Raw genomic sequence first — 16284 nt, forward strand, 5'->3', positions numbered from 1 at the left:
CACAGAGTTAGTAGGCCTATTTGGTAGCCATCCTTTTAAATAGTTTACCTTGGGTCAAACGTTTCGGGTAGTTGCCGGCATTTTGGTCCATTCTTCATGACAGAACTGGTGTAACGGAGTCAACTTCGTATGCCTCGTTGCCTTTGCCAATTGGACTGGGTTCAGGGCTTTGTGATGGCCACTCCAGTACCTGGATTTTGTTCGTAAGACGCTTTGCCACAACCGTGGAAGGATGCTTGGGGTCATTGTGCTTTTGGAAGACCCATTTTCCACCAAGCATCAACTTCCTGGCTGATGTCTTAAGGTTTTGCTTCAGTAAGTCCACATAAATTTCCTCGTTGTCTCAAGTGCCGCCCTACTCGATCTAAGTGCCTAGGTCATCCCAAGTATCATTCTAGTCCGTACATGTACCCCTGAAATCAACCTGTAGTGCCAAATGCCAAACTAGTCCGTCCAAATGCAGATCTTGGTGATCGAAAGTTATTCTCTAGTCAGTCCATATGCCTGTGTTGTTAGCCAATAATCTCCTATGTGCCTCTTCTAGTTTTTCAGCCCAGTAACCAACCCTTAAGGGGTACCCAGGTGGCCCTCAGTCCCCCTTTAGTTGAGCATAATGCCTATCTAGTCACCTTAAGTGCTAAAAGTGCCCTTTTAGATAGTGCAAGTGCTGTCCAATGTGATCCAAGTTTTTGACCCAACTGCCCCTTTATAGTTTTTGTGTGCGCCGCTCAGGTCACTTCCAAGTGCCCCATTAGTTTACCCTGGTGCCCCTTGCTTCAATCACAATGCATATATAGCCTAGTCAGTCCAAGTACCCCTCAAGTGCCCTTCTAGTCGGTTCAATCAGGTGTGACCTGCTTGTAGTAGAGGAGCCTCTCCGTTATTCTTACAGAGTCACAAAAAACCACACAGGTGTAAATTTTCAGTAGTTTTATTGAAAAATGCCTCTTCTTCTGTTTTCAGAAATAAATAAGAAAATAAGGCTGTGGAATTCACAATCTGCAGTTCAAACATGAAGCAGCAATACCATTTCCATAGTCTTGCATGCAGGTTTTTTTCCGACTGCATTTTATACTGAGAGAATGACAACAACTATATTCTGGTTAAAACAAACTGAAATGTAACAAAACATGTACTAAATATACACCACAGACATGCAATTCCACGTTTTGTTAAAATTAACTGTGACGGAATAAAAGGTAAACTGATAAATATTAAAGTCTAGAGATACAAAATGAAAGCGGTGTTTAACTGCTGTAATGGAACTGAACCTCCTTAGAAGACAAAACTGAATGAGAAGGATTATATTTAACATACTGGATGAACTATTACGGATCTGATGTCCCAACACTGTGAACAAACATTTTCTTTCTTTTTCCTTTAGCTTTGTTACTGTTCAACATTGCTAGATCTAACTACTTGATGCAAATATGTTACAAGCATAAGACACAAGTGGGGGAAAAAGAAAGCTCACAGGTTGTTGTTTTTATGGAACATCATTTTTCTCCCATTTGTTGTTAAATCCATTGCCCCCAAACTCCCTCCCTCTGTCCACACCTTTCCCCTGCCACAAAAAATTTATATTCACATACGTTTTTAAGGCATTTAAAAAAGGTCATTTCCAATAGAGTTGAGGTGTCAAACCCCATTTTTTTTGTGTATAAATGTGCATAAATCCAACAACAAACACAGTTTGAACAAGAGAAAAAAAAAAAAATAAAAAGACAGCATGGCTCGTCTTAAGATGTTGGCCTGCTGGAAGCCTTTCTTGATAGTGATCTCTTTCGACGCTGGTTTTGCGACAGCTCTTCCTCCTCGGGGACTGGGGCTACTCTGGTGTCGGGTTCAGGTGGGTATTGGCCTGCTCGGAGATAGCGTTCGGGCCAATTGAGCGTAAGTTTTACTCAGCATGCACAAAAAGAACGTGTTTTAAAATGTAGCGTTTGCATCTGACTGACGACTAAAGCACTGACACAGATGGTTAGTAAACAGCAGGGGTGTGTCCACAGTATTTTTGGGGACGTTTTGAGGAGCGTCTTGATGTGATACAGCAGGTGTTACAGGTACAATTTGTTCCCATTTTTCGCTCACTGGTTTATGAATGTCTGCTGAAAACTAATATTTGTGGACTGGAGTTACCGAACTAACAAAGCTAACAACATTAGCCTGGCTAACTTATGTAGTTTAACCAGCATGCTGTTGCACCAACTGTGTGAAAGTTCAAACTAGAGCTGAGGCAATTAGTCGATCGACAGACAATTAATCAGCAACAATTTGGTAATCAAGTAGTCAAATCATTTTTAATACGAAAACACCAAACATTCTCTGGTTTTTAGTTTTAAGGATTTGCTGCTCTTGTTTACATTCTATTGAACAAATGATTAAAAATAATCAGCAGATAAAATAATAATGAATAATCATTATTTGCAGACGTAGTGTAGGAGGTACGGTACATCAGTTTGCACAATACATGTTAGTTACAATAGAGTGACAATGCAACTTAAAATTCACAATTCAAAGTCATCCACTGTTATATGTTAATGTTATGAATCAGGACTAAAAATTTGTAACAAGTAGATTGTGAAAAATGAGGTGTAAAAGTTAATAAGCTACAACTGTTATTTTAATGTAATTATCATGCAGTAAGATTGAAAGCTTAATCTTAGTAGATTTAATAAGGGATTTGAAGTGATTGATAGTGTTGCCTAATAACACATTTCAATAATAAAATGTGATATTTTATCCTTTATAATTAAACAGTATTGTACGTCTCTTACGTCCTGTCACTAGTTAGTCTCTCTCCCATTTTATCTGAATGCTGCACGGTATGATTTTAGACAACTTGCTGTTTAATTCCAGTCTGCAATGAAAATGGTGCGTTCCATTTGACATGGAAAGTCGGGAGAACTGCACTACGCCGACTTCATGATCCAAGATGGCTGCTGCGAGAATCAACAGTGGTGGTTTTTATGGACTAGGTGGCTAGGAAGACGTTGACAGCGTGGCTTGTCCATTTTGCAGAGGTAATTGGAGGTAAGCTAGCTACGCTTAGATTGTTAACTTGGCAGCTAGCATTGTGTGGACATTATTAGATGGCGCTGTGAGGGGGGAAAAAAGGCGCTGATCGTGGGGAATATTCTCGTGGCTCTATCGAAATTTGGTGAACTTTACTCTAAAATGAGTCTTTTGACTCAAATAGGGTCAGAAACGGGCTGAAATCATGCATTTAAGTAAAACTAACTAGACATAGTGACGTAGCAGTTATTGGTTCAACAGGCTGCAGGTTATTATGACTTAAAGTTATACAGTACAGTCATACAGTACACATCAGCATAAGATTCTTTATATCAGGATACTGTTTTTAAAAGAAAAGGCTAAGTAAATTATCTTTAACTTAAACCCTTGATTTAGCAGGTGAATGATCTGGTGGGATGGGGGTAGGTCACCCAAGGCTCCTTTGAACACGCCCCTGGTAAACATTTCAGTGCTTTTTCCCCCCCTTTCTGTTGCTGTTAGAAGTTCAGGTTTTATCAAAGCTGTCTTTTCTCCACAACTCATTCATTTACAAAATAAAACAGTAAAACATTTCTGCATATAAATCAACTTCTTCTACCACCAGCCTGGAGACTCTTCTTTGGAGTGGCATAATGAGCAGTTTTTTTATAACAACATACAGATACATGTCGGGGAGGAAAGTAAAATAAAACAAAGCTAGATTCATTTTTTAAAATGGCAAAACTAAACCTCCAGGGGTCACATGTGTAGACTGGCCCTGAGCAGTTTAAAAAACAGCTACTAACACATGGGCAGGAAAACAAAATAAAATTTTGAAAAAGAGGCGTTTTTGTTGGCATTCAGCAAGCAGCAGGTTGTTGTTGTTTGCAAGGCACAAGCTTTAAAACTACAGATGTTAAAAACTAAATTTAGTGGACTTGATTCAAACATCATTTACAAGGCACAAATTAGTTTATTTACACGTCACCTGGAGAGAAATGCTGTTAACAGAGTTGTTGGTGCTGTTGTTGCTGGCGATGCTGTGGTAGTTGCACTCTGTTACAAATCCACCTTTTGTTAGTATTTGTTTGGGTTGGTTGTTGTTGTTGATGCTGTTTGGTGCATGCTCCTCCACTGAACACGTTTCTTTGTTTGGTCTTTGGCTTCTAGATGCAAACAGGCCACTAAGCAGGTCGGTGCCATCACCGCTGTGCAGGTGGGGTTTTGTTCTACTGGCTGTGAGTCGTTGTTAGTACTGGTTTCCCTCTTTGTTGGTGTTGTTTTTCAGCAAAGTTTGTTAATGGTTTCCTTTTGGCGGTTATCCTTTTTAAAAACAGCTCTAGAGCGTGTGAGCAAGTTATAGGACGTTTTGAGTTTTTTTTCAGGAAGTCAGTGAAAGCAGCATAGAAAGTCTACTGTGAACCTGAAACAGGCCAAAGAGGACAGAAGGTGTCAGTTTGGTCAAAGCAGAGCGAATACACAACTTTTTCTAAAGATTAGTGACTACAAGTTTCAAGACTGTTTCCACACATGCATTAATCCTCATTAAAAAGCACACCCAACATTTTGGGAAACCCTTGTTTGCCGTCTTAAGGCCCCTAAACACTGTGTGAGTCTGGGTTGTACCAGACAAACCAATCTAAATATAACAGTAAACGACAGTCAGAGAGATTTTAGACGTAAACACTACCGGTCAAAAGTATTAGAACTAGTTTTTCTGGCTTCATTTCCTTCCATTTCTGCAGAATAACTTGGAAGTTGTTCACTTGATCCCTGAAAATTGTATATCTCTGAAATTGGTTGGGTATTCTGCAGCAATGGAAGGATCTGCTACAATTAAAGTTGATGCAAAAAAACTAATTTCCAAACACCTTGGAAAGGCCTGTTAATGCACCCTCAAACTTTATTTGTTCTATATTACATATATAATATGAAAGAAGACAGAGCAGCTGGCAATCAGTTGATCCTACAATGAAATAATGAACAAAACTCTTTCATCTAACTGTTAATTTTATATCTGAAAATGTCTGTTTTGGTGACGTAAACATTTTTAACTTTGGGAGTTTGCCGATAAATTTTGTACCATTTTTTAGGTTTTTAACTGGACCTCTACTTATATTTCAATACAAACTAGAAAAATGGGGGTGTTCTATAACTTTTGACTGGTAGTGTAGATGTCTGACACACCTCAAAATTAACAATCAAGATTTTATTTGACGTTTGCATGGTGTGATATGCATCGAACCTGTGAAATTGTTTCTACAGTGGATAAGGGCCTTGAACCAGAGTCACATGAAATGATGGATACCAGTGCAGTATGTAGGTAACAACCAGGTATGACAACTTTAAAAGAGAGTAGGAACACTTTAGAGTGATTGAAATGCAGCACACGGTTATTCCATGATTAGCCTAGCTTAGCATAAAGACTGGAAACGGAGAGGAACTGCAAGCCTAGCTCCATTTGGAGGTTAATTTGAAAGTTTGTTGAAATTCTCTATACTGGTACTTATACCTGAGTTTGAGAAGTAATCATGTCTACAAACCCCTTTTTAAATTATCAAAAGAAAGCAGAACTTTCAGTAAAAAACAAATCTGCCAAATCATAATTTAAATCATTAAGGATTTTGTTTATGATTCGTGCCAACTGACAGTCCCTAGCAGACGCATTTGAGCTGATGCCAAAACAGTATTAAGCTCTTAGCAGTGACTGTTGGATGGATTATTTACTAGATTGTTCATTATCAAGATATGAGTCAGCTAGGCTAGCAGTTTCCACTGCTTCCAGTCTTTGTGCTAAGCTAGACTAAACATGTCCTGGACCTACTTTCTTTGCACTCAATCCATAATCTCATTTGACTCCGTGGGAGACAGAAATCAAATTTATCTCACAAAATGTCATAATGTTCCTTTTTGGAAAGTTTTATCCCAAACTGAAGAACCCACCAGCTGATTATTTGCATGTTTAGCAGTCACAGGATGTTATTTTATACTCTGACAGCAGGTTACTGCATCCTGTGCAGTTCATTATACGTACCTCCGTATCCTTGCCCGTTGTAAGGAATACCGACACACTGAGAAGAGTCGCAGTATCCAGGAGGTCCGGGGGGTCCGCGGACTCCGGCGTATCCTGGACGTCCGGGGGGACCACGAGGTCCGGCAGAGCCTGAAGGGCCAGGAGGGCCTGTCCGGCTTTCTCCTGGTGGACCTGTTGGGGAAAAATAAAGACTCATTTAGATCAGTAACCTATCACAAGGACATACCAGAGGGAATAAGTCAGATTTATACTGTTAAGTGCTGAATTGTCTATGATTAATCACAGTTTCTCTGTGCCAGTTGGAAAGTTGGTGCTGATACGACGGCTGTTAATCAAATGAGGATGCAGGCTTTTCATTTATACATTCAAAAACAGGCACTAAAATATTTCATAGCTTTTAATTTCCCTTCAAATGTGGTTCCACCTTGTGCTAAAGGTTGTGAGCAGAGTATAAATCAGTTAAAACGGAATATTTAAGATATTTGTCAGTAAGATTGCATTCTTAGCTAAACGACAACTTAACAGTCAAAATAATGTTTTGTTTGTTTCGTTTTTAAATCTTATTAGCGTAGCACGTGGTACTAGCACTGAAATACCATGACCCAACAATGATGAACTGAATAAATTGTTGAAACAAAAAGGCCAAACATTTGAAACCTTCAGCTTCTCATTCTTCATTTATATGATAATAAAGTAGAAATATTTGGATTTTGGGATGTTGGTTGGACAAAAAAAGGAAATTTCGCATCATTAAATTTAGGTTTATGATATTGTGACTATTTACTGACTTTTTAAAGTATAGACATAACTGACAGATTAAATTAATGACAATAAGTTAGTTGTAGCCCTCTATATTACAGCACCAACTTGTAATTGGACCTGAAGTAGAGATGTTAGGAGACAGAAACTTTCATCTACATTTTCTAAATACTTCCATCTATCAGTAACTTAAATTTGACAGATGATGGAAACGCTGCAGAGCAAAGACATTTTTACTCTCTCCAACAGTTCATAGCTATTTCTGATTCATTCAGTGAGAATTCAAGTTTATTCTTGTAAAGCAAAGTAAAAGATACCCCAGGCTGTGCTTCGTGGTCTCTGAAGCAAACCCGATAATTGTGGCTCATTGTGCTCAAACTCCAGCTGGAAACATAATACTTGTTTTGTTTTTTATAAATCTGTCACTGAAAGTCTCGGGCACAACATTTGGAACATAGAAATAAAAGAAGGTAAACTGTGAGAGAGGAGGGGGGGGGGGGAGGAAAAGGCAGAATCTGCTGATCCTTTTTCCTCCCTCTGCGTTATGTCTAGACACGGACAAAGCCGGCTTGGAAAGTTTCCCTGCCGGTCTGTCTCCCCCTCGCCGTCCTCCTCAGCATGTGTTGTGAATGAACCTCCTCCTCCTCCAGGACCGTTCCCTCACTGCTCCACTCTGCTCCCACAGCTTCCACAACTTGACCTCGTTTGCTTCAGGAAACCTTTTTTTTTTTTTTTTTGGTGTAGTCGGCTGCTGGATTACGGCCGGGCCGGATTGGATGTGTGATTAGCTGGAGCTTCTCTGAGGCTCCAGGCGGGATGACATCATGATTTTGTGGTTGTTGTTTGAGCTGATTTTTGCAGGACAAGCTGCAGCGTTTTGTGGTGAAGTGACGTCCTGAAAGTGTTTGTCTAAGATGTTGGTTCAGATTCTAACATTGCAGGATTTGAACCTTAAAGTTTCAGCGATACGCCTCCACCTGCTTCCATTTAAAGGTGCTTTAAGACGGCGAGCTGCGGTTGATGACGGTTAGGTATTTTTGCCACCACGGCTTGTCACATCACCATACCAACCACAGCGAGAAACAGATGTAGGAGCTAATTTTACAGGTGTGAGGTGGCTGAATCGTTCACATCTTCACCAGCAATCAACAAACAAAAATGATCAGCTTTAAAGTTAGATTATCATATTTGAGCCAGTATTTAATTTTTTTGATCTAAGGTGTCACTATATTAATAATATAGCTTACCATTTCCTGTTTTAAAACTAATCTCCAAATCTTTTCTAGTTCCAGCTCTTCAAATATGAAGATGTGCTGCTTTCCTCTATTTTATATCATTTTAAATTTTATTTATTTTTTTTTTAACAGCAAACCTGTGTTTGAAAATGGTATAGTAAAGGGTTAAATCACCAACTAGTATAACAGATGGAAAGTATCGTAGTTAAAATGAGCTCCACATCGACCAGCTATAACTATAATAGTGTACTTTTGTACCTTGTACCAGTGTGATGTTGCTATTTTTTACTGAAGTAAAAGATCTGATTTTCTTCCACCGTTTTAAGTACCGTAAAACTTTAAAAGCAGAGTTCCAGTTAGACAGCTTTCTCTTTTACTGGCCTGATGAGGCTACACGTTTTGACAAATAAACACAGGCCTCAATTAGAAGTGTGGTCTGGCTTTTATGGAAGTTCTTTGGATGTATAAAACCTCTTTAAGCCCACCAGGTCACCCGCTTGAGCTCGTTCTAAGCTCCTTAGGTTGCGCATACCAATATAAATGTTTAAACTTTTGTCAATATGGACATGCTACACATCATCTTCTTCACAGTTCAGTGGTTCAGATTTAAAAGTATGGTAATCAAAAGAGACAAAAAAAGTAATATTTATACTGTTTAAAATATTACACATGAGCGAGAATTTTGTGCGAAAGGAATGAAAGGCCTGTCCTAAATACAGGCAGAGTGAGTTCAGTGATTGAAGTTTTAAGGTAATTAACTATTTAATACTTAGTACCAAACACTGCAAGCTGCAGCTATCCACCCACTGTACCCTCACTGCTACAACTGTTTGTTAATCGGATTCATCGGATCGGATGTAGCTAAAGTTTCACCCTGCTGCTGCCTATCCAATGTAAAAAAAATACAACAAACTTCACGGAGCATCAGCTCACATTACAGCCACCACTCATCTGAAGGCACCTTGAGGGCTGAATTTCAGATTGCGTGGTTGCTAAACGGTCGGGTCATACCTTTGGTTTAGCCCATTAGCCGACTACAGATACCTTGGACTCTCATTGGACAATTCTGAGGCACAACTCTAGTTTTTAGATTTTAATGTTGGAGACGTACCAGGGGGCCCTCGCGGCCCTTTCTGTCCGACTCCTGACACTCCTCGGTCGCCTTTCTCTCCTGCAGGACCTGAAGGAAACACAAGATCAGGTTTATGTCTGCTAAACAGCTGGAGGTTCAAAACCTGCAGTGGATTTGATTAATAATCAGGATCTTGCACTGATGTAAAACAACACTTGATGTGCAGAATTAAACTATTAAATAGCATTAATTGGTAGTGTCCAAACCAGTCCTACTTTTTGGCTGAATAAGATCTTTTCTTCGGGTTACATACGAGACAGAAGTTACTATAATTAAAGGTCTACCTTTAAAACCAGTTTGAGCTGCTCGGTATTAAGCTACATGGCGAAGGCGAACAGAAAAAGCTTTAAATGAAACTTTAAGTTTCATAATCGGCTGTTTGTACAATGATTTGTCTTTGTTGAAAGAGGAGTGCGTTAGGACAGTGACGTTAAAATTGTTTCTGCTTTTCTTGAGGACGTTTACATCCACATCAGATGAACAGTTAACCTCTTTATACACAGGCAGATTGTTTTGTGTAAATTTAAATAAATATAAAGTAAAGATGTTTAATATTTGGCCGGCTTCACTCCCTGCTTGTTTTGGGGGATTTGTTCGGGCCTAAAAAGTCTTTGATTGCTTTCTCTGTGCGTTAAGGATCATTGGCTCCAACTCATACAACCACTGTTCACTTAGCAGGGATGTAAACACCCTTAAATTAAAGTTGAAGGCACTTTAACCTCATAGTCATTGTTGTTTCATGTCCCATTCAAAGAGCTGAAGAAGCCAAAACAGTAATAAAAACCATGTCACTGTCCGGATAGTGTTTCTCTGCACTTAGGTGTTGATCTCTTTCTGCACAAACTCCAGCATGTTTACTGCAACTGGCAAGAATCACTTAAGTTTTTAATCCTCGTCCTGTAAACACAAGTGATTGTTTTGTTTTTTTTGGAATAAGTGATATAAAGTATCAGCACCATCAAACTGCTGCATAAGAGCTCTTCAAATAAGCCTCCTCCTCTAGTATGATAAACTGTGCTCCATGCAGCTTTACCCTCGGTCGTCAGTGTTTTCTCATATGTGATTTGGTTTTATGCTTTGGTGATACGAAAACAGAGGTGTTTCCCGATAAAGCCAGGCCTCGTTAGCATCTTGTGACGGTTTTGTGATTTTTAAATAAACCTGCTGCCGTGTAAATCATCACTGTGCTCCCATCCTACAAATCATTCCAGGTCAGTGTTATTTCTTTAACCGCTCATGTGTCGTACCTCTCTCTCCCTGCTGGCCGGGTAAACCTGGACTTCCTGGGAAACCGTTCCTTCCTGTGGGGCCCGGCTCTCCGCGGGGTCCCTGCCTGCCTGGGGATCCGGGAGGCCCCGGAGGGCCGGGGCTATTGCTGCGGTACATGCCGTTGGGGATCTGGTTCAGTAACGTGTTGACGCGAGTCATTTGTGCTGCAGCAGCAGAGGAGGAGAGAGGGGAACATAACGGTCAGTGGCAGAGTTACTGCATCATGAAAGACAAGAGCCTATTTTGGAGTCTGGCCGTTTTACAGTGCCAGAAACATTTCCAATGCAGTTCAAGGGAAATATGTTCTACTTACCGTTTACTAGCTGCTCGCAAACCTGTCTGGCGATGGTTCGCATCATGTTCTGAGGAGCAAAGTCGCCCTGGGTACAAAGAGGAAAGATTTTAAGATCGATACGGACAAAAGATTTTATACCAAACTTCGACAAAATGTTCCCTGATTTTTGTTAGAGTTTCCTTTACTGTAAAATGTTTATTGGCTCAAGAATAAGTTAACTTAGTTCCCTTTATCGTGGTCGCAGGTTTCCTTCCTTTTCATTACTTCTGTGTTTCGCTCTCTGTATTGATTGATCTACAGTTTCTGTCTTACAGTATATTGTAAATCTGGAGCGTCTTCCCATGTCTAGTTGTATTAAAGCGCAGGTGTGTTTTTTTCCCCTTTTAATCAAACCATGATGAAGTTGAAGACTTTTTAAATAAAAAAAACCTGCACACTGATTCCTCCTTTCGTAAGATTTGATGTTTTTGGCCTTGTAGGACCGTTAGGATTGTACTGTGAGTCCTCCAGAACAATGCTGTCCCAACAAGTAGTTTAGCTTACGATGGGTTAAAACAATCAGATAAATCTGTCTTGTTATCTTAAAACTCAACACTGAAACAGGAACATGTTTTTTGCCACATTGGGCCACAAGGTATTTATATCCCGAATGACTCGTTTTCTTGCCGTAGCTTCTTCAAGTAGGTCCTCACTTCAGATTAAAACTTGTTGTTATGTATGACGTTCTTGAGCTTCTAAGATGTTTGAAAGAATTTAAAGTTTACTCACTCTCTCGCCCTTGTCTCCCTTTTGACCGACAGAACCCTAAAAACAGAAAATCAGATCCGTTTAGTGTCTGGAAAAAAAAAAAAACATTTCAAGTCACACAAAGACGGCATGGCAGTGAGGACACTCACAGGAGAGCCAGATTCTCCAGGGTTTCCTGGGTTTCCTGCAGCACCTTGTATTCCTGGAGATCCTGGAGGTCCCTGTAAGGAAACAGAAAACCACTGGGTCAGAAGACCAAGCCAGAAAACAACAGTTTGGATATAATGGTTATCACATTCAATAAAAAATCCCCTAATGAATCACAAAAAAAGGATGAACAAACATCAAAGCCCTTTACAGATCTTGAAAATCATCCGTCTTGTTAAAATCGAGAATCAGATCATTTGAGTTCAGCTTGTTAAAATCTGGGTGGAGAAAATAAACAAGTCACGTTTCTCCTCTCTGAAACTATTCGTCATTGAGCAAGGCACTTAAATGCTTAGTAAATCGCTTCAGCCGGGTTTACGTGCCTTACAGACCGGCCAACAGCGCAGGAAGCAGCTCCCAGGTGTACACGCGTCAAAGCTTGAACTCCCAACAAACCGTTAAAAACTCTTACCATGGGCCCTGCGGGGCCTCTGGGTCCAGCCGGTCCTTCTTTTCCTGGAGGGCCCTGGAAATACGAGATCAAGAGTGAAAAACGGTGCAGATACTTTTCATGTTTAAAGAATCCAGAGAGCATGGTTGCCATTAAAACCAGCCTGTCCGTACTCACCCTAACTCCAGCTGGTCCGATCGGGCCGGCGGCACCAGGAGTTCCAGGTGAACCCTGCAAACATGCAAGAAAACAACTCAAAGCCCGTTTCACCTTCCTGCTTAACTAAAAAAAAAGATCACCTTTGCTCCGACCGAACAAACCGGTTTGTTTCAGCGCCGCATTTCTGCCTGTCCACAGTAAATCTCCTTTTTGCGCTCATTTGCTCAGAAACCCTGCTCACTATTTTTACTGCCAATCCTCTCTGGTCTTTGATGCCTTTGCGTAAGATTTACAGGGGACGTAATATATTCCAGATCAGTTTTATTGGCCATTATAAACCAGGACCCGCTTGGTCTGCAAGTCATTAAATGCATGTTGCTATAGCATCCGCTCCAGCATGGTCACCTGCAGCACTGCCCGCTCCATCAGCGCCATCCACGTGGAGATCCAGTCTGAGGGTTTGTTTGAATAAAGAGCTGATTAATCAGTCTTAACCATGACTCCACAGTGTGCAGCTCTGCAGGGAGGGGGGGGGCTACAGCCTCCTATCTGAGAGCTCACAGGCTTGATCCTTGTAAACAAACTCTTTGTCCCTAAAGGTCAAATTCTTCCAGTCCGTTAATCGAGCTGTTGGACTAACTGGTGAAACCTCAATAGGTGGCACCAATAACCTTTTATTTTCCTGGTTATGGCTGTAACATTATGAAGCCTGCCCGACCGCATAAAGACATCAGTCAAACCAAAATAACTGTTACACAAACACAGATTCTGCCTGTCTGACATGCAGAGAGAGCTGCTGCGTTGTGTCACCGAAACTAAACACGCTGACCTCCTCTAGCACCAGGTAAAGACGGGGTCTTGAAGTTGTCATGCCTTGATCTGCACAGTAAAATCAGAAATGGAAATAGCCAAACAAAGTGCAAGCACTTAAGTGCACCCCTCTCTCTCTCAGGCTTTCCGACTATAATCTTCCACCAGGCTGTGCAATTACACTTAAATTGAACCTTGACCACAGATAGGTTGATCTCTCAGGAGCACATCTAATGGGTTCCTGGCCAAGGTTGACGCCTTATATATTTCATAAAAGCGTAATTATTTCCTCTGATGTTGGAGAACGTGCTCCATATTTCAGACAAGGCTGCACAGTGTCTGGGGAAACCCTAAATTAGGATTTTTTTTTTGTCACATTTGACTAGACGGTGTTCTGGCATTGATGGCTCACTAACCTGAACTCTGAACATCTGCTTTTAAGAAGTCTTCAAGCTATTTAATATCCAACCTGCTGGATGTAAAGAAAAGAGATCTCTTTTTTTTTTATCCATCCAAGAATGAAAAGCTTCTTCATTAAAAGGGGATTCTTTCGAAATCCACAAAGGTTGAAATTAAGGAAGTCAAACAAACATGACTCCACAGGTCAGAGGAGTTCAGGGGGGCGACTTATAGTATTTTCCTGTTGACTGCGGCTGTAAACAGATTTAATGACGCAGAGCTTAAAGTGACAGAAGGAAACTGAGTGGAGGGGTTAGTTTTCAGTCCCTGCAGCATTTTGTTTGCCCTCTCATGACCTCAGCTGCGATCAAATCCTGAATGTGACCTGACCTTAAGCTGTGCTGGAGGAGACCGGTCACACAAAGCACCTCATACGGACTAACTAGTCATCATTCTACTGAAAGCTGTCTGAAAGTCTATTTTGTCATCCTTCACCTGACTAACAGGCACGAGCGTCTTCTTCTGTTTCCAGCTGGACGACGCATAAAGACATCAGTCAAACCAAAATAACACAGACGCAGAGGAAAGTTGAACCAATTGAGGGCTTTCAAACCAAAACCGCTTGTTCGACAGGCAGAAATTCCTGTCTCCGGCTACGCTATAGTTTTTCCAAACAACTTTTTATATTTAATAAAATTATAATCATTTCCGCTGACGTTAGAGAAGCTGCTCTCTATTTGAGTTGAGGCTGAGCAACTGTCAGTCACATCCGAGTAGATCGTGTTTGGGCATTAATGGCGCACCAACCTGCACTCTGAACCTCTGTTATTCTTTACATTCATCTCTACTGCCGTTCTGCTTTTAAGAAATCTTTTAGCACTTAAAACTCCAATCTGCAGGATGTAAAACAGCTATGCAAAGAAAAAAACCCCAAGGTTTAAATTAAGTAAGTAAAACAAACATGACTCCACAGGTCAGAGGAGGGCACTTAGTATTTACCTGCGAGTGCAGCTGTTAACAGATTTAATGGCGCAGATCTCCACTGAGGGATCTCAAGGCTTAAAGTGACAGGAAGTAACTGACAAGAGGTTTCTTTTTTCAGTCCCTGCGGCATTTCGTTTGCCCTCTTGTGACCTCAACTGCAATGAAATCCTAAATGTGACCTGACCTTAGGCTGTGCTTGAGGAGACCGGTCAGACAAAGCACCGCGTATTTGAGAACTTGATTTGTTTTCGTCATTCTTCGTTAAACATGTGATACTTCTATCAGGAAGTCTAGGAATCTCAAACCGTACAACACTGGCATGCAACGTCCTGACTGATGCTGCAGTATTCAGGTATAAAAAAAATAAATAAAAAAGGTGCTGGTGGGAGAGAAAAGCTTTAAAGTAACTGGAGGAACCTTACATATGAGGGCCTTCACTTCAGGAAGAAATCGAAACAGCTCCTCGTATTAAATCACTTAAGATGACTCAATGCTTCAACAGTGACCCGTGATGTTCTTTACTTTCAGGCCAAGTCTTGCTTTATAAGCTTAGGTGTCATTTTTCTCTTCCTAGCCCTGGATATCTCAGGTTGGACCGCAGCTCCTCGTATATTCTCAGATAAAACAACTTGCATTAAGAGGAGGATGTAGCCGCTGACCGCAGGCCAACACTTAACCAACGCTGTTAATCAAGGTGACTTGTTCTTGGCTCGTTCTCTGCAGAAATTTAATTTAAAAGTAATATTCCTAAACCTTGTGCAGAGAGCTGGACTCCCCTCTCTCTTTTCTCTGAATCCTCCCCAGCTGGAAACCCGTCAGGGTCCGGCCACACGCCAGAGTAGTAGTCAAAGTGTGAATTATCCCCGTTTCCTGTTTAAAATCCCCAAAACCCTTTTTCAGACCAGAGCTGCACTTACTTTCTGTCCAGGTAATCCAGAGTCACCGGGGTCTCCCTTTGGTCCAGGGCGGCCCTAAAGGCAGAAAAAACAACAACAACATGAACGAACACTGAAGAGATCCGTAACACGACATTCAGATGAAACATGTTACAAAACACCAACATATAAAAACTCTCTGCCGTGCGTTCTCATTTGCTTGTCACATTATCTTTTTCATACTACTTCATGGTTTTATATGGATCCTCTAATGACCCCACTTCTACTTTCACATTCAAGACTTGCTAGACTTTTGCTGCTAGCAAGCAGAGCAAAGTGATTTTTTTTCTTTCCCCCCAATCTCTGGGCGGGATTTGTTTCTTTAAAGTCAAAATGTACAGACTGCGTTTACACCTGCATTCTTTCTTATCCAGATCCAGACTCCATGTTAATGGCAGGTGTAAATGGCGTCTGTGTAGTTTGGCCACACTCCTTGAGGAAAAAAAGTTAAAAGTTCACCTCTTTCTCTGCGTCGTCCTGTTGTCTAAAAGTTCCCATCAGAAAGCAATAAGGGCTCTGGGGAGGTTACCCTTAAGCTAAAAGAGATCCAAATAAGCTCTTTTCTGCGAAGGAAAGGTCGCATAGCAACATTGCTTCAGTCGAAGGTCACCTGACCAAAGGGGACATGAGCTACCACTGCTGCAAACAAGCTTCGACAGGCTCTGATGACATTTTCAACCAGAAGGCAGTAACATTAACATTAGCCTAGTTCGCAAGGATGCCAAAAAGTAATCTATTATCTTTCAGTGTCGATTAATCTGTCTATTATTTTCTGGATTAATCTATTTGTTGTTTAGTCTATGAAATGTAAGACAAAAACATTGGCAGTGTTTCCCAAAGCGACGCCCTCAAATGTCTTAATTTGTCCACAACCCAAAGACATTTAGATTACTGTGACATAGGAGGAAAGAACCCAGGACATGTTCACATTTAC

The 16284-nt window shown here is 40.9% G+C and overlaps 1 protein-coding gene and 1 long non-coding RNA gene across 7 annotated transcripts in view; one reads left to right on the plus strand and one right to left on the minus strand.

Annotated features, from left to right (window-relative positions):
• Positions 1 to 16284, plus strand: part of LOC123978381 — a 59539-nt gene that overhangs the window by 32825 nt on the left and 10430 nt on the right. The window lies entirely within an intron of this gene.
• The window catches only part of col12a1b (collagen, type XII, alpha 1b), a 157867-nt gene continuing 142498 nt past the window's right edge, over positions 916 to 16284 (minus strand). For 4 of the 5 annotated variants that reach the window (XM_046061546.1, XM_046061549.1, XM_046061547.1 and 1 more), the window contains 10 exons: positions 15333 to 15386; positions 12241 to 12294; positions 12085 to 12138; positions 11615 to 11686; positions 11487 to 11522; positions 10737 to 10803; positions 10402 to 10587; positions 9134 to 9202; positions 6029 to 6199; positions 916 to 1861 (listed from right to left, as the gene is read on the minus strand). In XM_046061546.1, the coding sequence (XP_045917502.1) occupies positions 1740 to 1861; positions 6029 to 6199; positions 9134 to 9202; positions 10402 to 10587; positions 10737 to 10803; positions 11487 to 11522; positions 11615 to 11686; positions 12085 to 12138; positions 12241 to 12294; positions 15333 to 15386 (885 nt within the window). In that variant the 3' untranslated portion in view covers positions 916 to 1739. Of the gene's footprint in view, positions 4418 to 6028; positions 6200 to 9133; positions 9203 to 10401; positions 10588 to 10736; positions 10804 to 11486; positions 11523 to 11614; positions 11687 to 12084; positions 12139 to 12240; positions 12295 to 15332; positions 15387 to 16284 lie in introns of all 5 variants that reach the window. The other variant, XM_046061548.1, reaches the window with a different exon arrangement.

Source organism: Micropterus dolomieu, linkage group LG10, assembly GCF_021292245.1.
Source record: "Micropterus dolomieu isolate WLL.071019.BEF.003 ecotype Adirondacks linkage group LG10, ASM2129224v1, whole genome shotgun sequence".
Taxonomy (NCBI): domain Eukaryota; kingdom Metazoa; phylum Chordata; class Actinopteri; order Centrarchiformes; family Centrarchidae; genus Micropterus; species Micropterus dolomieu.